General features: G+C 37.8%; 1 protein-coding gene across 7 annotated transcripts in view; it reads left to right on the top strand.

Annotated features, from left to right (window-relative positions):
• Positions 1 to 22,467, top strand: part of LOC139756742 (uncharacterized) — a 62,318-nt gene that overhangs the window by 5,955 nt on the left and 33,896 nt on the right. For 2 of the 7 annotated variants that reach the window (XM_071676474.1, XM_071676475.1), the window contains exons 2-5: positions 825 to 1,013; positions 3,207 to 3,373; positions 7,115 to 7,265; positions 18,766 to 18,780. In XM_071676474.1, the coding sequence (XP_071532575.1) occupies positions 834 to 1,013; positions 3,207 to 3,373; positions 7,115 to 7,265; positions 18,766 to 18,780 (513 nt within the window). In that variant the 5' untranslated portion in view covers positions 825 to 833. Of the gene's footprint in view, positions 1 to 824; positions 1,014 to 3,206; positions 3,374 to 7,114; positions 7,266 to 16,255; positions 16,341 to 18,765; positions 18,781 to 22,467 lie in introns of all 7 variants that reach the window. The other 5 variants (XM_071676476.1, XM_071676477.1, XM_071676479.1 and 2 more) reach the window with 5 other exon arrangements.

Raw genomic sequence — 22,467 nt, 5'->3', positions numbered from 1 at the left:
CTCTCAGGAGTCTACATTTCCCTGCTCAAAAAACTTTTTGTTTTAAATGTGAGAGACAAGATATTCAAACACTTTTATACTTGAAATGATCACAGAAAACCCTGAGCCAGTTACTCATTTTTATCAACCAACCCTTAGAGTTGGATCAGCAGTTGGGTTGACTGTGGACTGACTGTCACAACCAGAGTTTGAACTGATACATTTGACTCTGGGCAGCCCATGAATGCGTCACAGTCACGAATGCTGACCGCAGTGCCACAGAAATCCATGATATGTTGTGCAAGGTGGTTTGATTGATTAAGTAATGAAAGAGTAAGCAATATGTGTGGTAATGAAAAGAGTGTGGTTAAGAGAGCAGCAGAGAGTGTTCTGAAATGGCTTGGACATATAGAGAGAATGAATTGTAAAACGTTTGACAAAGAAGATGTATGTGTCAGAAGTGAAGGGAAGGATGGAGTGAAGATTTTGAGCTACTGGGGCCTGAACATGCAGATGCATGAAAAGCATGCACAGGATAGAGTGAATTGGAACAATTTGGTATACTGGGGTTGATGTGCTGTCAGTGGACTGAACCAAGGCATGTGGAGCATCCAGGGTAAACCATAGAAAAGTCTATGGGGCCTGGTTGTGGATAGGGAGCTGTGGTTTCAGTGCATTACACATGACAGCTAGGGAATGGGTGTAAGTGAACAATACCTTTCTTCATCTGTTCTTGGCTATATCTTGGAAATGCAGGAAATGGTGATCAAGAATGAAAAAAGTTAGTTGGATATATTTGAATTATAGTTCCTAGTGTTTGACAAATTTTGTTATTACTTCTTTAGGACCATCAGATGGATAGAGAGTGGACTTACCGTCCCCCAGTATTGGTGGGGGAGCGTGTAGTTTGGCTTGGCAGGTCAGCAGAACTTGGTATAGGAGAGTGGTGCGAATATGGTCCCCATCATGGCGTTGTCAGCTGGATTGGCAGAGTTCCTGAAATGGGAAATCACTGGACTGTTGGAGTGGAATTTGTAAGTTATTGTAAAGCATTCTCTAATGCTGAAGGGATGTTGCATAGGCTTTTATTTGATCAGTGTTGTAAGAATTTGTATTTTGTTAATCCTGTAATGTGTAGCTAATGGAAGCAAGAATTTGCAGTTCTGTCTTGTGCTGACATGTTATTGTTTATTTCTCTTTGGTTGCTCATGCAGTATATGTGTGTAATTAAGTTTGTAGTGCCTTTTTCTTATTTGAGGAGGGAGTGTTTTACTAATAGGGCTTGATCTCTTACACTTTTTTATACTCTTTAAAGAAAAATGATAATACTTTTTCCATTCATTGATTCTTTGCTTAATCTGTAGCTTTTGCTATCCTCTTGTTTACAATAGAATAATTTTTTAGATACTTCTTAACTTGTTATTTGTCTAGTTTCTTCAGTGTTCCTCCAAAGGGTTGCATATATTTTTTTTTAGGAAGATCTGATTGGTATTTACCTTGTCATGTGACTTTTGAATCTTGAAAGATGTAGTCACCTCACCCCTTGTCCCTCTCTTTTTGTGGGTGTGGGTGTAATTACCTACTCCCTATTTTACTTACCAGGAATGAGTTTTTCATTTGTGGAGATCCATCTCTTGACCATTCTTTACTGTTATACAACTTTTTAAATTTCTATAGGCTGTTTGCATTACCCATGTCTTCATTCTTTTTATCCTATTCTTCCGCCACTCTTACACTGTGAAAGTACTTCTTGAAATTTGTTTCTAATGTTTTTTTTGCTTAATTAGATGTTATGTCCTCACATCTCTTCAGGAAGTGTTTTCAGTGTACATCATTAGTTTTTCTAAAAAAAAAAAAAAAAAAAAAGCTGTGATAAAGTCATTTCTCTCTCTTCCCTTTTCCTTGATGGGCAAATTTAAAGCCTCATGCCATTCCTTGAAACAGCTTACTAAATTCAGATGCCATTTTTGTTGATATCCTTTGGGCCTTCTTTATTAGCTTTTTGTACTTTTTTAGGTACAGTGATAAAACTTAAGATATGTATTCTAGTTTTGTCTTTGTGTATGATGTGAATAGCTTGCTAAATATTTCTTTATCCATGGGCTTGAATTCAGTTCTGATTTTGTTAGAAGACAGGTTGTCTCCTTGATTATGCTCCTAAGGTAGGTCTCTGGCAAGAGGTTAGGGACAGTGTTTACTCCCAAGTCTCTCTCACATGCAGATTCCTACAGTATATTTCCTGTTTGATGATATTCATATCGAGATCTTCTTACTCTGTGACCCATCCTCATTACCTTATATTTGCTTGGGTTGAACCTTCATCATCCATGTATTGGGCCAAATTTGGAGTCTGTAAAGGTGAACTTTCACACTTATCACTTCCCTCATAACCATTTTGTCATCCGCAAATATATTTAGTAGGTGTCCATCCTATCTGGCAAGTCATTTACGTGTATTAAAAAGAGTAGTTATCCCAGGACAGGGCCCTGTGGCCATTCTGCTGGTGACTTCAACCCATTTGGAGAAGGTTCCTCTAACATGCATCCTATCCTTTCCACTACATTATGTGTATGTGTAATTACCTATTTGTGCTACATATGGGGTGAGAGCTTTACAGTTGTATGTGTGTGTATGTAATAGAAATAGATTAATGATGGTTAATGAGTTCAGGCAGCCATTCAACTGAAAATACACAGTTCAAGTATTACAGATATTGCAGAACTAGGAGGTTATGGTTGTAAATAGTTAACTAATCGTAAAAGAGCTGAAATTCAAGGTGGGCTGAATATTTCCACTCTTTCGATAAGCACATAAGTGAGGTGCTTCTGGATGATCAGGGTGGCAGATATACAAGACTGTTTATACATTATGTACTTAGTTGAATGTATGTGCATTTTTGTGTTTCTTTTCTTATGTTTTGTGTTTAATGTATGTGCATTTTTGTGCTTCTTTTCTGATGTGTTGTATGTATTATTCTCAAGGCACATAATGTTGTGCATGCATATGTCTATGGCTTGATGCTTTTACTTTTTAGGCATACTTTTTTTTTAAATATTTTGTATTTTGCATTCTCATATTAATGATGGCATAGTAAAAGTACCATATTGTTTTCAAATTATTTTTGTGGTTATTTAATCATAAGAATTATGCCTTGTCTTTCTCATTACTATTACAATCAACTTTGTAAACTAAAAGGTATGCTGTTACTTCAGTGTATTGCATTTAAGGATGTGGACATGCCTGGTGGCTGTGATGGTGCTTCTAATGGGCGTCAGCTGTTTACCTGTCCACGTAGCCGAGGTCTCTTCCTGCCCATATCATCACTTGTCAAAGAAAAAGATTTTTATAACAATGAACACACACCCATATCTGGAATTTCATTAGGACATACAAGGTAGGATTACAGTTTGCTGTCATGCTTTATTAAGTGATTTGATAAATGGTACTTACAGTACACTGGCTCACCTCAAGTAATGCCTTGTCTACTTGTGTAATTTCTCCATCTTAACATAGATAAACCTTCCTCTGGAATTTTTTTATGCCTCATTGCTTTTACCCCTGAGCAAGGTAGTACCAAAAATGTACAAATGTCAGCCTCCAGTGCCCACATCCACTCTTTTGGTGTCATGTAATACTCTGAAACTAGAGCCTACCATCCACAGCCAAGCCCCACAGACTGCTCCATTGTTTACCATTACCATTTCACATGCCTTTTTTCAGCCCATTGACAGCACACACACACACACACACACACACACACACACACACACACACACACACACACACACACACACACTAATATGCCATGTCAATCCAGTTCATTTATTTGAAAATATTTGCACTAAATGAATTGATTTGTTTTAGTAGATACTTCCAAGTTATATCATGAAGAAAAACATTGGTACTCAAAATTACCACATGGTTTGCTTGTAGTTTCTTTAAAGAAAGCCAGAGTGTTAAAGAGAGCCAAAGTGTATAATTTTGTATGAATAGTTTTTAGTTTTTTTAGTGTCTTTTTATGCTAAAAAGTGCTGAATAGTCATTAAGTTCTAGTGTTTTACAAATTCCACAGAATAAGTTCAATTCTGCCTGGTTCTGCTTGTGCAATGCTCCATAAGAGGCTTTTAATTCTGAAAGGGCTTGCACAATATGGGTTTCACAGTATCTGATAGAACATTACAAGTGCAGTTGTTAGGACAGTTGTATACAACATTTGGACCAGTTTGATAATGAAGGACATAAATTCATGACTCGCATTGCTACTTGGGATGAGACTTGGATCCACCATATTTGTCAGAAAGCAAATATCATCTCCTTCAAAGAAGTTCAAAACTCAGTCATCAGCTGGTAAAGTTATGCTAACAGTTTTCTGGGATTGCCAGTGTTCACTCAAGACAAGGGAACCATGGCAGCCATTGCAGGATGTATTGGCATGCTGTGTAATCATATGAAGTCAGCAATTTGGACAAAACAAAGAGAAAGGCTGTCAGTTGGTATTTTTTGTTGTGACAAAGCCTTCCTTATACCTTTTACCATCATATAGAGACCCTACAGCTGTTGAAGTTTGAGGTCCTTGATCAATCACCAAGCAGCCCTGACCTAGCTTCATTGGATTTTCATTTGTTCAGAACTTTGCATGACTTTGAGAGGCCATCCATCTGCCTTTGAAGGAGATGGTACATTCATGGTTTCATGTCCATCTGGAAGCCTTTTTTCCTGATGGAATCAAAAGCATGTTTGCCACAACTAATTGGATTGAAAAGCCAGGTGATTTTTTTTTTTTTAAATTAGATCTATTGCAGTGGAATTTATTAAAAAAGGGGGTGACTGTATTGTTGACTGGTTGGTAAGGTTATTTAATGTATGTATGACTCATGGTGAGGTGCCTGAGGATTGGCGGAATGCGTGCATAGTGCCATTGTACAAAGGCAAAGGGGATAAGAGTGAGTGCTCAAATTACAGAGGTATAAGTTTGTTGAGTATTCCTGGTAAATTATATGGAAGGGTATTGATTGAGAGGGTGAAGGCATGTACAGAGCATCAGATTGGGGAAGAGCAGTGTGGTTTCAGAAGTGGTAGAGGATGTGTGGATCAGGTGTTTGCTTTGAAGAATGTATGTGAGAAATACTTAGAAAAGCAAATGGATTTGTCTGTAGCATTTATGGATCTGGAGAAGGCATATGATAGAGTTGATAGAGATGCTCTGTGGAAGGTATTAAGAATATATGGTGTGGGAGGAAAGTTGTTAGAAGCAGTGAAAAGTTTTTATCGAGGATGTAAGGCATGTGTACGTGTAGGAAGAGAGGAAAGTGATTGGTTCTCAGTGAATGTAGGTTTGCGGCAGGGGTGTGTGATGTCTCCATGGTTGTTTAATTTGTTTATGGATGGGGTTGTTAGGGAGGTAAATGCAAGAGTTTTGGAAAGAGGGGCAAGTATGAAGTCTGTTGGGGATGAGAGAGCTTGGGAAGTGAGTCAGTTGTTGTTCGCTGATGATACAGCGCTGGTGGCTGATTCATGTGAGAAACTGCAGAAGCTGGTGACTGAGTTTGGTAAAGTGTGTGGAAGAAGAAAGTTAAGAGTAAATGTGAATAAGAGCAAGGTTATTAGGTACAGTAGGGTTGAGGGTCAAGTCAATTGGGAGGTGAGTTTGAATGGAGAAAAACTGGAGGAAGTGAAGTGTTTTAGATATCTGGGAGTGGATCTGGCAGCGGATGGAACCATGGAAGCGGAAGTGGATCATAGGGTGGGGAGGGGGCGAAAATTCTGGGGGCCTTGAAGAGTGTGTGGAAGTCGAGAACATTATCTCGGAAAGCAAAAATGGGTATGTTTGAAGGAATAGTGGTTCCAACAATGTTGTATGGTTGCGAGGCGTGGGCTATGGATAGAGTTGTGCGCAGGAGGATGGATGTGCTGGAAATGAGATGTTTGAGGACAATGTGTGGTGTGAGGTGGTTTGATCGAGTGAGTAACGTAAGGGTAAGAGAGATGTGTGGAAATAAAAAGAGCGTGGTTGAGAGAGCAGAAGAGGGTGTTTTGAAGTGGTTTGGGCACATGGAGAGGATGAGTGAGGAAAGATTGACCAAGAGGATATATGTGTCGGAGGTGGAGGGAACGAGGAGAAGAGGGAGACCAAATTGGAGGTGGAAAGATGGAGTGAAAAAGATTTTGTGTGATCGGGGCCTGAACATGCAGGAGGGTGAAAGGAGGGCAAGGAATAGAGTGAATTGGAGCGATGTGGTATACCGGGGTTGACGTGCTGTCAGTGGACTGAATCAAGGCATGTGAAGCGTCTGGGGTAAACCATGGAAAGCTGTGCAGGTATGTATATTTGTGTGTGTGGACGTATGTATATACATGTGTATGGGGGTGGGTTGGGCCATTTCTTTCGTCTGTTTCCTTGCGCTACCTCGCAAACGCGGGAGACAGCGACAAAGTATAATAAAAAAAAAAAAAAGATCTATTTAAAACCTGTACTGTGGTAGAGTGAAATAGAAATAGAATTTTTTACTTCCCATTGTATTACCTACCAGCCAGCAGTTTCTCTTTTCACAAGAAAATGGGTGAAATATAGGCAGCAGTGTATGGGAAGTCGCTGCATGCCTGGCAACTTTCTGGGCATGTCTGCAGATGGGCCAGACAGAACTTCCTCATTATGGTATAGGTATAATATGTTCCATTATCATGGTTTCAGGGTTTTGATTTAGATAAAAAATGTGACTTGTAGTCTTATTCAAGAGACATTATGATTTCACAAATGAGAAGTTTTTCAAGGATAATTGATTTAATTAACATAACTTTTCTATAGTTGAGGGGGCTAGGGTTGATTTCTGCATGGTGAGCAACTAGTACCTAGTTGCAAGCATGTTATTTATTTCATTTTTGCACACTTATTGGATACTAAAGATGTGGCTATAGGGCAGACTGAAATGATAGGCTTACCTGGTTTTAGTTGTTAATGGGAAAAAATCACACTGAACACTTGAGTTGAGGTGGTAGATTTCTGAGCTAAATACAACTGGCAGGGTGTGGCAAGCAGATGCTGACCATTGTCACATCAGATTCCCAACTTGGTGAAAGCCAAATTAATTCTTCACAGCTTTTTTATGATAATTGATATGAATAAATTGATTTCCAGAACAACAGCATCTTCCTACCCTCCAGTTACATCTTTGAGCCTAGACAAATCTTGGGCTCCCTTTGACTTGAGTTTGGCACCAGAACCCCCACCACCCAGGATCAGAGTTCCTGTACCCAACATTGATATTTACACTAGAAATTGTATTGAGGTAAGAAAATTAATAATAGACTAGATAACTTCCAGCATTAACCCAAATTTGATTCACAAATATCCAAGAATAGGTCGTCTGATCTTTTAGTAGGGTTAGGGTAAGCATGTTTTTATTTTATCTTTGTTTGAGTGATCTGGTTATTTTAATATTTGTGCTTGTTTATCTGATCAGCTGAGTTATAAGAAAAGTTAGGCTTGTTTAGCCTTGATTAGATATAGCTAACCTTAGAGAGAGTGAATTGTTGTATATAGATCAGGTGGAGTGCCTTTTTTTCTTTTAGGAGCAATTTAGGACATTCATCTAATTGTCATTTTGGTCATATTGGAACGACATGGTTGATGTGAATTTTAAGTTACTTAGATAATGACATCTCAGATGTTAAATTTTATTATTTGCTTGCCATTGTTTGCTCTAGCAAATTAGCATCTTAAACAGACATTTGAACCTTTTGAGGAAATACTCTTATTTGCTTCCTTCTATCCATAATTTATAAAAGCGATTAGAGAATTGATGGATTACATGCCCCTACTTCATCCCCCATAGTTGCCATTTACAATGTGGAGGAGACACTTAGGTTAAGCAGCACTGTTTCACCATTATCTGCAGATGGCAATTAACAGCCACAAGTTTTGCTGTATCATCATGCCTGAAGAAGAAATGTTCTGAAATTCCTATATGCAAATTGTTTTGGGCCTTGTAAAGATAGGCATGACCTGTATGCCTTTCATGCAGTACATGGCCCATGAATGTTCTGAAATTCCTATATGCAAATTGTTTTGGGCTTTGTAAAGATAGGCATGAAACTATTGATCTGTATGCCTTTCATGCAGTACATAACCCATAGCTGTTATGTCCTGTTTTGAAAGGTAAGATCAGTAAATATAGGAGATTTCAGTTCAGTTATCAGTTCCATTTACTATAAGAAATAGGTGTTATCTTCACAAGGCATCATTCATGCACATATTTGGGCTGTATTAGTGACAGAGCTGTAAATGAGACAGTCTTCTAGTGGAATTGACAGTGTTCTGTGTTTATGAATGTGAATGATCAATTGATCTGCAAGCTTCTCAGTGGTAAAACTACTTAAACACCACAGGAAATCTTTGTTGAAATCAACCAGCTTTGTCTTTGATCTCACATACTAAAACCATACTATGTTAGTGAAACTGAAAATTTTTCATCAAGTAGTGTGGTTTCAGAAGTGGTAGTGGATGTGTGGATCAGGTGTTTGCCCTGATGAATGTGTGTGACAGATACTTAGGAAAATGGATGGATCTGTATGTGGCAATTATGGATCTGGAGAAAGCATATAATAGGGTTGATAGAGATGCTTTATGGAAGGTCTTAAGAATATATGGTGTGGAAGGAAAGCTGCTAAAAGCAATAAGTTTTAATCAAGAGTGTGAGTAGAAAGTAGGAAGACAGGAGAATAAATGGTTCCAAGTGAAGGTTGGTTTGTGGCAGGGGTGTGTGATGTCACCATGGTTATTTGATTATTTATGGATGGGAAGGTGAGGGGTAGTAAATGCAAGAGTCTTGGAAAGAGGCAAGAGTATGCAATAGGAGATGAAAGGGCCTAGGAAGTGAATAATTTGTTGTTTGCTGATGATACAGCACTGGTGGCAGATTCAAGTGAGAAACTGCAGAAACTCACATCCATATATGGATGTGAGGTATGGGTTATAGTTAAGGCTGTGCAGAGGAGAGTAAATGTGTTAGAAATGAAATGTCTGAGGTCGATGTATGGCATGAAGTGGTTTGATTGAATAGTTAATGAAAGGGCAATAAAAAGGGTGTGGTTGAGAGAGCTGAAGAGGGTGTGCTGAAACGGTTTAGACATATTGAGAATGAGTAAAGAAAGTTGACAAAGGGGATATACATGTCAGAATTGGAGGGAATAAGGAGAATGGAGAGACCAGATTGGAGGTAGAAGGATGGAGTGATAAAGATTTTGAGCTATTGGGCCTGAGCATGCAGGAGGATTAAAGGCATGCATGGGATAGAGTGAATTTTGGAACAATGTAGTTTAGTGGGGTCTTTATGCTGTCAGTGGACTGAACAAGGGCACATGAAGCATCTTGGGTAAACCATAGAAAGTTCTGTTGGGCTTGGTTGTGGATTGGGAGCTGTGATTATGGTGCTGTACATATGACAGCTTGAGAATGGGTGTGAGTGGATGCAGCCTTTCATTGGCTGTTCCTGGTGCTACCTTGCTAACATGGGAAATGGCAATCAAATATGAAAAGAAAGAAAAATTGCACAAACCCAGGACCCGTTGTATGTGATTCTTTTAGCTTCAAGACTGTTCTACAATCAGCAATTAGGAAAAGATGGACTTCTTTCAGTGAGTTTTTAGACAAAATTGTACTCCTGTTCATCCATTGATGATGATTCAATGTTTCTGAAGGTGACTTTTCACATGCGGTGTGACCACATGCAGATGAAATGCAGTGATACCTCTTTTTGCTAAGTTACATGATTTTCCTATGAAGGTCAGGTGCATCTGAGATTAGTTCTCTCTGTAGAGTCATCCAGTTAAGGCTGCAGCAGTGCCTTATGCATAGCTGTGTCTGCTCATTTGGCTTTCATATTTAGCTCTCAAAGCACAGTATTCCCAGTTTTTTATCAAGTGTCATTTGTAGAATGTTAGGATAAATGAATGATTTTTAGTAAATTTCATTTCAATTTTAATTAGGACATGGACATTTGAAGATGTTTTCAAGTAAAGCTAAATGTTTGTAAGTGATGAATATTCCATTTTCCATGTGTTATACAACACAGTGATGTAGGTCATATCAGTGATGACTTAAACTTTCAGAGTGCAGATTACCATTTTGTATTGGTTACTAAGCCAGTTGGCTTTACTCTTACTATATTGTGGTCACTATATTGCCAAGTGAAGTTACTTCCAGGCATTTCCTCTAATAACCGATAATCTAGACTCGCTCTTCCCAATTCATTATATTTTGATTCATTCTTTCCAATTTATTATATTTAGATTCATTCATCCCAGTTCATTATATTTTGATTCTTGCTATATCACCTTTTTAAGTACACAGTGCAACTCTGGAATAGTTTGACATACTTCTTATTGTAATTTTACTGAGGATAAGGATCACTGATGTGTTATTTCTCATGATAATTTTTATCAAAGCCCCAATTTGCAAGCAGAGATTGACTTTCAATTCTAAAACATTCTTTTTGATGTACATTAGCATGTTTTCCTGTACTTAATTTTCACGGAAGGTATTTTTTTAGAGAAAGTAGGTTGCTGTGAAAGCTTTTTTTTAGCATGATATGCCTCTCAGTATTTTAGCCCAATCATATTTTGGGAAGCTTAGGAGGACTCCTTATTCTCATTAAACACAGTTGTTTCATTAGGATGGAAACTAAATGATCAGTGAACTAATTATGTAGGTATACTTTAACATTCTACTCATTCAAGATCCTATGAGTTATACATTTTTGTAACTGGAGATGGGTCATCTTTATTAAATTATGTCTACCAGTCCAGGCCCAGATTCACTGGTGATGGTCACCATTTCTTTTAATTTAAGTCAACAGAAATGGTCTACGTATAGCCACCAACTCCACAAGAGTTTTGATAGTAGCCACAATGTAAGGGGTTAGATAGTCCTTTTTGCACTACAATTTCCATTTTTTTAAACAAGTTCTCCATGTCTTGCTTTAGTGACTTAGTGCCAGGAAGAGATGAAGAAATGGCCTCATTTGTCATCTATATGTCCCTGAGGTAGGGGAGAAAGAATTCTATGTACATATTCCCCATGTGTCGTTGAAGGCGTCTAAAGGGGGTGGGAGCGGGGAGCTGCAATTCCTCCCCTTCATGTATTTCAATTTCTAAAAGAGGAAACAGAGGAAGTGAAGCTGGGAGCGCTCATCCTCCTTAAAGGCTCAGATTGAGGTGTCTGAATGTGTGTGGATGTAACTAAGATGAGAAGAAAGGAGAGATAGGTAGTATGTTTGAAGAAAGATTGATGTGGGTAAACTGAAGGTTAGATGACAGTAGATGGGTGATTATTGATGCTTATGCACCCGGTCATGAGATGATAGATCATGAGAGGCAAATGTTTTAGAAGCTGAGTGAATTTGTTAGCAGGTTTGGTGCAGAGATCTGGTATCGATAATGGATGATTTGAATTCAGTGGTAAGTAATGTGGCAGTTAAAGGTATATAATTGGTGCGCATGGTGTATTCGGTGTTGTGAACAGAAATGGTGAAGAGCTCTTGGATTTTTGTGGTGAAAAAAGATTGTTGATAGGGAATACCTGGTTTGTAAAGAGGAATATAAACAAGTATATGTTTGTGTAGGAAGAGAGGAAAGTGATTGGTTCTCAGTGAATGTAGGTTTGCGGCAGGGGTGTGTGATGTCTCCATGGTTGTTTAATTTGTTTATGGATGGGGTTGTTAGGGAGGTAAATGCAAGAGTTTTGGAAAGAGGGGCAAGTATGAAGTCTGTTGGGGATGAGAGAGCTTGGGAAGTGAGTCAGTTGTTGTTCGCTGATGATACAGCGCTGGTGGCTGATTCATGTGAGAAACTGCAGAAGCTGGTGACTGAGTTTGGTAAAGTGTGTGGAAGAAGAAAGTTAAGAGTAAATGTGAATAAGAGCAAGGTTATTAGGTACAGTAGGGTTGAGGGTCAAGTCAATTGGGAGGTGAGTTTGAATGGAGAAAAACTGGAGGAAGTGAAGTGTTTTAGATATCTGGGAGTGGATCTGGCAGCGGATGGAACCATGGAAGCAGAAGTGGCTCATAGGGTGGGGGAGGGGGCGAAAATTCTGGGGGCCTTGAAGAATGTGTGGAAGTCGAGAACATTATCTCGGAAAGCAAAAATGGGTATGTTTGAAGGAATAGTGGTTCCAACAATGTTGTATGGTTGCGAGGCGTGGGCTATGGATAGAGTTGTGCGCAGGAGGATGGATGTGCTGGAAATGAGATGTTTGAGGACAATGTGTGGTGTGAGGTTGTTTGATCGAGTGAGTAACGTAAGGGTAAGAGAGATGTGTGGAAATAAAAAGAGCGTGGTTGAGAGAGCAGAAGAGGGTGTTTTGAAGTGGTTTGGGCACATGGAGAGAATGAGTGAGGAAAGATTGACCAAGAGGATATATGTGTCGGAGGTGGAGGGAACGAGGAGAAGAGGGAGACCAAATTGGAGGTGGAAAGATGGAGTGAAAAAGATTTTGTGTGATCGGGGCCTGAACATGCAGGAGGGTGAAAGGAGGGCAAGGAATAGAGTGAATTGGAGCGATGTGGTATACCGGGGTTGACGTGCTGTCAGTGGATTGAATCAAGGCATGTGAAGCGTCTGGGGTAAACCATGGAAAGCTGTGTAGGTATGTATATTTGCGTGTGTGGACGTATGTATATACATGTGTATGGGGGGGGTTGGGCCATTTCTTTCGTCTGTTTCCTTGCGCTACCTCGCAAACGCGGGAGACAGCGACAAAGTATAAAAAAAAAAAGAAAAAAAAAATGTTTGTGAGTAGGAGAGATGGCCAATGGGCATTATTAGATTACGTATTAATTGATAGGTGTTTAAAAGAGAGACTTTTGGATATAAATGTGCAGAAAGGGGCAGCTGCTGGGATATATGATCACTATCTTGTGGAGGCAGAGGTGAATATTTGTAGAGGTTTTCAAAAAATAAGAGAATTTAAGGGAGAAGAGAGTGGTGAGAGTAAGTGAGCTTGGAAAAGGAAACTTGTGTGATGATATATCCAGAGAGATTGAGTGTAGAATGGCAAATGCAGTGAGGGTAGTGCGTGAGGAATGGGAGGTGTTTAGGGAAGCAGTGATGGCATAAGAAGGGTGGGAGATGGGCAGAATAGAATGGATAGTGAGTGGTAAGCTGAAGAAGTCAAGTTGACCTGCCTCTTTCTTTTATACATCTCCCTGTCATTGGCACTACTTCCTTGCAAAAATCATCCAAACACCTCTCTCTTCTCTTTCACTAACAGTCTTACTTCTTCATCCCAACACACACTACCCTTTCTAATCTACCTACCTCCCACCTTTCTCATGCCACAGGCATCTTTTGCACAAGTTATCACTGCTTCCCAAAATACATCCCATTCCTCCCCCACTCCCCTTACATCATTTGCTCTCACCTTTTGTCATTCTTCACTCAGTCTCTCCTGGTACCTCCTCACACAAGTCTTCTTTCCAAGCTCAATTACTTTCACTACTCTCTCTTCACCCCAACATTTTCTCTTCTTTTCTGAAACTCTCTACAAATCTTCACCTTTGCTTCCACAAGATAATGATCAGACATCCCTCCAGTTGCCCCTCCCAGCACATTAACATCCAAAAGTCTCTCTTTCACGTGCCTATCAATTAACACGTAATGCAACAATGCTCTCTGGCCATCTTTCCTACTTACATATGTATACTTATGTATATCTGTCTTTTTAAACCAGGTATTCCCAGTCACCAGTCCTTTTTCAGCACACAAATCTACAAACTCTTCACCATTTCCATTTACAACACTGAACACCCCATGTACAACAATTATTCCCTCAACTGCCACATTACTCACCTTTGCATTCAAATCACCCATCACTATAACCTGGTCTCATGCATTAAAGCTGCTAACACACTCATTCAGCTGCTTCCAAAACACTTGCCTCTCATGATCTTTCTTCTCATGCCCAGGTGCATAAGCACCAACAATCACCCATCACTCTCCATCCTCTTTCAGTTTTCCCATATCAATCTAAAGTTTACTTTCTTACACTGTATCACATGCTTCCACAACTATGGTTACAGTGCATCACACACGACAGCTAGAGACTGAATGTGAACGAATGTGGCCTTTGTTGTCTTTTCGTAGCACTACCTCTCACTCACTTGTGAGGAGGGGGGTGCCATTTCATGTGTGGCAGTGATGGCGACAGGAATAGATGAAGGTAGCAAGTATGAATATGTGCATGTGTATATATGTATATATCTGTGTATGTATATGTAGAAATGTGTAGGTATGTATATGTGTGTGTATGTGTATACATGTGTATGTGGGTGGGCTGGGCCATTCTTTCATCTGTTTCCTTGTACTACCTAGCTAATGCAGGAGACAGCTGACATGGGAAATGGCAGTCAAGTATAGTAAATGAATATGAATATATATATATTCTTTTTTCTTATACATATTCGCCATTTACCATGTTAGTGAGATAGCATTAAGAACAAAGGACTGAGCCTAGAGGAAAAATCCTCACTTGTCCCCTTCTCTGTTCCTCCTTGTGGAAAAGTAAAAACTGTAGGAGAGGTTTTCCAACTTCCTGCTCCCTCCTGTCCTTTGTCACCTTTTACAACAAGCAGGGTATACATGGGAAATATATATATTTATAGAAGGGACTCTTGGAGCAGGAAGGTAATGTACATATGACCTGGTTAGTTCTGAAAAATAAGCCTTTCTCGCTCTTGCCCTAGTCAGTCAGTGTGCTCTGAAGTTCACCTTTTGTCCTTAGTCTTAAGTATGTTCAGCTTTACACATAAATCTTTCTCAGTAGATAATATTAGGATACTTGGAGGAAATTCACTTGTTTTTTTATATTTCACAGTAATGTCTTGTTCCATGCTTAACATGCAATTTCATGAATCTACATACCCTTATCTTCTGTAGAAAGTACAGAATTCTTAAAAAGTATGTGATATCTGTCTAAAGTTATAAGGTATATATTAGAAATTTGCCTTTGGGATGTACCTGTGATACTGATTTTCTTGTCAAAACTGAAGGTTTCTAATCTTGGTCAAAAGGATGAGTACTTTGAGATTGTGAGAACAGTTGATTGAATTTACCTTAGTTTTTTCACATTTCCCAGCAAGCTGTTGGAAGGTATATCAATTTAATACCAACTGAATTCCAGTCAAATTCCTTTATGACCGAGTAGTGTTTGGATTTTAGACACTTTTTGGATTACAGATAATGGTTTTTCTGGTGAGATTTTCTAGGTTGTAAGTGCTATCCTTGAGCAATATTTGTCAGTGTATTTTGTAAGAAAGCATTTAAAAATATTCACTTGTTGAAGTTACCAAAAATTATTTTATGTCTCTACTTACAATAGACTAAGATAGAGTTTAGGAGTCACATAGATGATATGCTGGGGTTTTGGAATTTGTCTGATGCCACTAAAAGGGCAGAATTTAGGGCAAAATCACAGAAGTTACTGAGAAATCTCAGAGCGTTACTGCTTCAAAGGCTCATGCAACATTTTGGTAGGAATATTGTGTAAGCATTTGGATTTTGGATATTATTGGACTGCATATGTTTGTGTATATACTTTGATCTAGAGAAGTTATTGAACTTTCCATTTAGATTATTCTTATGGTAAATATACTTCTAAGAACAGTTGTTCATTTCTTTAGACTAATATTGAGATCCTTGAAGGTTTTCCAGAAATCCTAATCACATAACTTTTTAGCTTCTTAAATGGATCAGACTTCTTTCAGATGGATACTCTGATGAGGTTCCTTTACCTAATTGCATTTATGCCTCCTCATAGATCTTGAATCCTTTTTACCTTGTGGAAAATGGATCTGCAGTTTTATCATGTCTCATGCACAGTCATTGTTGCAGTCAGAATGCAACATTTTGAAGAATTGGATACATTGTGTTTGTAGGTTAGGCAAGGTTTTGTTTTCCTTTATTTGCAAAGTGTGTGGCGTAGAACCCTAGACATATTCTGTATGAATATGTTTTTCTTAGCCATTACTCCACCATTCTTTTGGACAGTTCCTGGAGATCAGTGCTATCCCTTACTTTGGAGTATTATAGTTTCCAATATATGCATTATTGTTAATCAATTATTTATTTTCTTTTTTAGGAACTGACACTAGCAGAAACACTGATGTCAGATTTCTGCCTAGAATGGACTTGGTACTTGTTATGGAACAACAGTCATGTTACTCACAGGCATTGGTCTTAGGGAGAAAATATTATTTGAAATCTAAGATGGGTTGTTGCTTCACAGAGACCACACCTGTCAACTTACTGTGATCTTCTTCCCAGTCCATCTTCCTGCTAATGAAAATCAGCATGGTACTCAACCAAGTGAGGTGGGAGCCAGATGCCAAGCCAGTTGCAGCAGGTGCATGCCCACTGGAAGAACGTTCTGGCAGCTGTACACTTTTTTGATAGGTCATTTGGCATTTGAATAGTCATTTTCTTTATTCAAAGTTCACATCAACCAATCCGCTTGTTCAGATAAAAATAGGGGTGATTTCTAACTATCTTTGACTGTGGCCACAACTGTCCACAACTGATGAACTCCAGTGTTGCTTTTTAGCCCTTATTGCCTGACCCTTAACATGCCACTGGCAGGGAGCAGATTCTTCAACCTAATTTGTCTACCTAATGTTCCAGCGTATTACTTATACATAATGCTAACACTCATTGTTGCTTCCTACTCTTTCTGACCTACTGCTGCAATCTAATGTTCCTACTTATTGCTTCTGTCTGTTGCTCCTACCATGATTTCTTTTACCAGTAAACTTAAAAGTAATTGAGATTTTTTAGGTATTCCAGAAAGGACTAAAGAATGATATTCTCACCTCACTTGTATTGGGTGAATAAGAAATATACATATAGTACAATAAACTTTTCATTCTTTCATTAATTGATGAATTACTTCCTTTTATGCAACAACAAAATATAAGCAGACAGTGACATTATTAATGATGTAATGCAATGGAGTTATAAAGTAATGCTTGCATATATTGATAATCAGCATGTTCAGAATGGTACTTTCAAATTGATCATACAAACTGCATTGCTCTCAGAACCTACATATATTAGCGACAGTTTAGTTTTGTTTGCCCAGTGTAAAATCTATTTCATTCTATTTTACGTCACTATTGTCAGGAAAAAGTAAATCAGTTCATTGATTTTCCCAAACTCTCTCTCGCAAAATTTAATTAGCAAAGCTGGTAATATAATTGCTACCAGAGTGTGTCACAGCAGTAATCAAGTTGTTATTTTTGCAGTTGTACCTGATATGCTTGGATACTTGTACTCTTTAGATGCAGACTGCATTAATTAATAACAGTAAACATTTATTATCTTGCAGAAATTTAAGCAAATCATAGGTAACTGAATTGAGGGAACCTGAAAAAAATTGATATGAATTAACTTAGGCAAGAGTATTTAGAGTAAGAAATGTTGATAATTTCACTCTTTTTATACTCAAATGCTTTTCCAGCTTTAACCCTTATTGTCAGGTGATTTGCTAAACTTTTGTCACAATATGGACCAAATAATATCTTCATATTTTTTATTTCCTTATATAAAGTGAGAGAAAGAAATTTAAAAGGATATGCACAAAAAACTGAGCTGAAATGCACTATATGGCTGTGATATGGCATTTAAGTACACATGTAGACCTCCTAGAGTGCTGGTGGAGGAAGGATTGAGGAGGATGTGCTCATTGAGATTTTCTCTTTCCCACCATGAAATGAAAAAATAAGCATGGTAAAGTAAAGGATATGTACAAAAACTTTTATGAAATAAAAGATAAGCATGTTAAAGTAAAGGATATGTACAAACAAACTCGCTAACATAAATGACAGTGGTATAGGACTGAAGTTTATGTATGGATCCTCCAGAGGGATGATGGTGGAGGATGTGTAATATTCAAATTTTCTTTTCCTCAATAAGAAATGAAAGGACGAATATGACAGTAAAAGTACTCATAAACAAATGAGCTAACATACCTTTTATGGCTATGGTATAGTGCTGAAGTATACTCATAGATCCCCCAGTGGGGTTGTTTAACTAAGGGTGGAGGTATTTGTCAACCATTGTCACCGAATAGATAGAAAGAATGATTTAGCTTGGGAAGTATTAGTTTTGTCTTTCTATCTAACCTTTGATTCCAGTCTTGTTCACATGTTAAACTTAATGCAGATACTGTAGCTGTTTGGTTTACTCATACAAATGCTCCATCTATGTATAATTTCTTGAAGTAGGTAAGCCTTCTCTCCTGAACCTGTTCAAGATGATTTATTCTGCTCAGTAAGTTTTTGGATGAAACTTAAATCTATTTGGTCTTCCATCCTTGCTTATGATGAAAAATAATTTGCTTGGTATCTTCTATGAGGTTGATAACATATACCCACTTGCTTTCAACTATTACATGCTATTCTGGTGAGGCCTGATGCTTCATGTTCATTTGCAGATGAAAATCTAAAGAGAGAAGTATGCTTATAACATTTTCTTATTAAGACACTTCTTAGTGGAGTGGATGCTCTGTGTTAAGCTCCCTTAAAATTCCATCCGAGTGGGGATTGTATGTTTCCTCCTTTGAAAGTGCAGGAGTACATACTGTAATTGCAAAGCAGGAAAACTCAGTCAAACATGACGCAAATGCAAATTTCGATTTAGAATATTGGTAGGTTCTTAAAGTTATCTTAATTAGTCACATATGACAGATACTGACAAGTGATTCATCCAAGCAGTTATATATGGGTGCATAATTTTTTGCAGCATATGTCGGAGAAGGTATTTATAAATGTTAGTTTTTCATGCATGTCTTGCACCCACATTTGTGAGAGTGCACTGTAGTGTGTATTTCATGCATGCATTGAGCTTTGTATGTCATTGCATGTATGTATGTATTTAGAATTTTTGATTGGAGTATAATCTGTTTATAATCAAGCATGAAGCTTCTCAGCAAAGTATAATGATATAGATAATTTTTGCTCACTCTCCAGTCCCAGTACAAACACCCAATGAACAATAGGACAAAACACTCAACCCCACCATGAACATGCTCTCTCTCTCTCTCTCTCTCTCTCTCTCTCTCTCTCTCTCTCTCTCTCTCTCTCTCTCTCTCTCTCTCTCTCTCTCTCTCTCTCTCTCTCTCTCTCTCTCTCTCTCTCTCTCTCTCTCTCTCTCTCTCTCTCTCTCTCTCTCTCTCTCTCTCTCTCTCTCTCTCTCTCTCTCTCTCTCTCTCTCTCTCTCTCTCCTAAAAAAAAAAGTACGTGGTAAGACTGAGTGAAACTCCATTATTTGTTGATACCTTCTACACTGGGTACACAGTTTGAGTAGATTTATGCCTAAATTTCTCTCTCTCATTCTCTCTCTCTCCTTCTCTCTCTCTCTCTCTCTCTCTCTCTCTCTCTCTCTCTCTCTCTCTCTCTCTCTCTCTCTCTCTCTCTCTCTTCTAAAAAGAGAATACTTGGTAAGACTGAGTGGAACTCCATTATTTGTTGATACCTTCTACACTGGGTACACAGTTTGAGTAGATTTATGCCTCAATTCCTTTGTTATAAGGTGTGGTAGAAGTCTTGTGCATTGAGCTGAATAAATTGAATTTTTTTCAGTGCACTGCCAAATATTAAGGTCTAGTGAGTGAATACTCATACTGAAGTCATTGCCACAAGTCAAACCATATCTCAAATGTATGTGGTTGTGATGGCACGTTTACTTTTGGTTTTAGTAGTTTACAAAGGAATGTTTAAAATTTTGATATTTTACTAGAGATTGTCATGTGTTTCATGGTGGTCTGATCAGCTGAGGACCTGATTATGGGTTCTTTGATGCTGTGTTTGTTTGACCTAGGGACAAGGCAGTCAGATAAAGTTCCAGTTAACCAATTACTATTTTGTGTATCGTAGACCATGGAATTGGTGTGCTTTAACCATGCTGGCATAATCAGGTAGTACAGGCACAGGAAGTGGCAGAAAAAAAATCAGATATTTTACTGATCTTAGTTAATACGTGCTTGGAGTCCTATGCTGATTATGGTGAAATCATTCACAGCTAACCTTGCCAGTTCCCTTTACTTCAGTTGATTGGTCATAATCACTATGTGAATGTTAAAGAATAATGTTTTGAACCAGTACATTCAGTAGTAGGTAAAGTTGAGCATTGAACATTTAATAAGTTTCAGACAAACTTCTTATAGCATTGATGGAGTCTTAGAGTTTTGGTTTTAGATTTTCTCCAGCTTGGAAATAGGACTATGAATATCTATTTCTGTGGTATGTGCAACTAGGTTATAGGTCCCCCTCTTTTATCATCATTTGGTGTTTTTCGTATGAGATGGAACAAGGTTGTGAATGAGATATTGCTTCAGTTCATGTTTGATCATTTGTTGATTTAAGTTAATATCTTCATAGGGATGGTAGGGGAAATCTTTTGAAATCATCTTTTGAAGACTGAATTTAGGGAGTTGTCACTACAAGGAGTTTCATTAGTTTTTGTCTTGACCAACAATTATTGTTCTTTTTTCAACAGTTAACCACATGTCTGGGTCTGTCTCATGCTCATTAATGCTCCTAATCCATGAGCTTTTTATTTTCTTTTTAACCTGGACTTTCTTTTTTTTCTTCTTCCTTTACTACCTGCCTTAGTGGGGTTAGTGCTAGGAACGGATGACTGCATCTTTTAGAGAAAGAGAAAAAAAAAAATTTGCTTGACTGTTGTTCCCATTAGAAAGTGAATTCAGGAGGGAAGGATTTCCTGTCCCTCTCTCCCACCATCTTAAGTACCCTAGGAATAACTAATGCTAATAACTGGCATTTTCAGTATTATAATGATGATAGCTTTCCTGTGATGTCATCTGATTCATAGTACTCTTTTCAGATATAATTAAAACTTATGATGTTTTATGCAACTTTCTCTACTGTGTATTTTAAATCAATAAGAGTTACAGTGTATGCTTCTTTAGAAAATCAGCAAGCATTCTCCACGTAATTTTGGGGACATGCAAATTAATTCTTATGGCCTTATTTAATCAGATGTTTCCTGTGATATACACAGTCTTTCACAAAGAATGAAAGCAGAATAAATAAAGGACATATCAAGTGACTTTTATACAAACATGTATATATTAATGGTTTTGTCTTAGCTGATAACAGTTTTGAATATAATTTAAGTTGAAACAGCCCTTCCAGAGCAATTCTTATTTTACAGTATCTAGTTGAGAAATGTATGACTGAAGTCGAAAAGAACACATGACAATGAAGAGGTGTATGACTGAAGCTGAAAATAACCCTTTACGTTTATTCATGTGAATTCCTAATAAAGTGAAGCTGTTTTAAGTTATTGTGGTGTGTATGCATGGCATTATAACTGCATGGCAGCAGTCAAAAGCTATACTTTTATCTGCTTGTAATTTTACTAAATAAAATGGGTAATGATGTGATCTCTGTGCTTTTTATTAACTACCTATGCATGGAAAGCAATAAAACAACCATTTTGAATTGCATAATGCACTACCACACTTTTTCAAATTGATTACATCAGGTATATCTGTCTTTAGATGAAATCAGAATGACTTGGATGGTACAATACCATGTAGATGAGGTCAAGATGACATAAATGTTATGAAGATAGTTAAAACTATAGGTGTGTAGTTATAATGAAGTAAGGCTAGTCAGCATTTGTACAGAATGGGAATGACAACCTTATTTCATAGTAATGAGTCAACTAGTTGCAAAGATCACCTTAATTCTGTGTGCATAATTTATTCAAAACTAGATATTGAAGGTTTGGATTAGTCATTTACATACTGTTCAGATATTCAGTTGTTTAGCAGCGTAGATTGTTTCAATTGTAATCTGAAGTTAAAAGTCCTACATAGTTTGAGGAATTTTAACACTGTTCATTTATGAAAAGTAATACATTATACCTCATGGCTAAATCTATGTATACTTTATGTAGTTTTATCCATATGGAACTTGTCTTTTTGTGAGGTATTTGGGTTGTTAACAGGAAAATAAGGAAGGTGCATGCATCACTTGAAGAAAATTAAAAGAAAAAAATTCATAGTTTATATTTTGAGGAATGTTTTAAGTTCTTAGATGTAATGGGAAAGTAGAGTATGATTTTATTAGAGATGAAAGAACTTGCCAAGAGGATGGCTTATAACAATGCTTACTTTATGTGCGTGTGTTGACATGTTTGTATATACATGTGTATGTGGGTGGGTTAGGCCATTCTTTTGTCTGTTTCATTGCACTACCTCAGTAACGCAGGAGACAGCAACAAAGTATAATGAATAGATAGATAATAAGCTAGACATCACATTTGACATACATATTATGTAACACAATGTGATGAATATCAGCACAAAGTTTACATATAAGTGAACACATGCAGAATATTCTCTGTTGCCAGTTTCAGACAAGGAAAAGAATCCCTCAAAGTGTTTAGTAAAGTATGTAATTGCTTCTGGCTGAA

The sequence above is a fragment of the Panulirus ornatus genome, chromosome 23 (genome assembly GCF_036320965.1).
Source record: "Panulirus ornatus isolate Po-2019 chromosome 23, ASM3632096v1, whole genome shotgun sequence".
NCBI lineage: Eukaryota > Metazoa > Arthropoda > Malacostraca > Decapoda > Palinuridae > Panulirus > Panulirus ornatus.
This window is presented reverse-complemented; position numbering and strand designations above follow the sequence as displayed.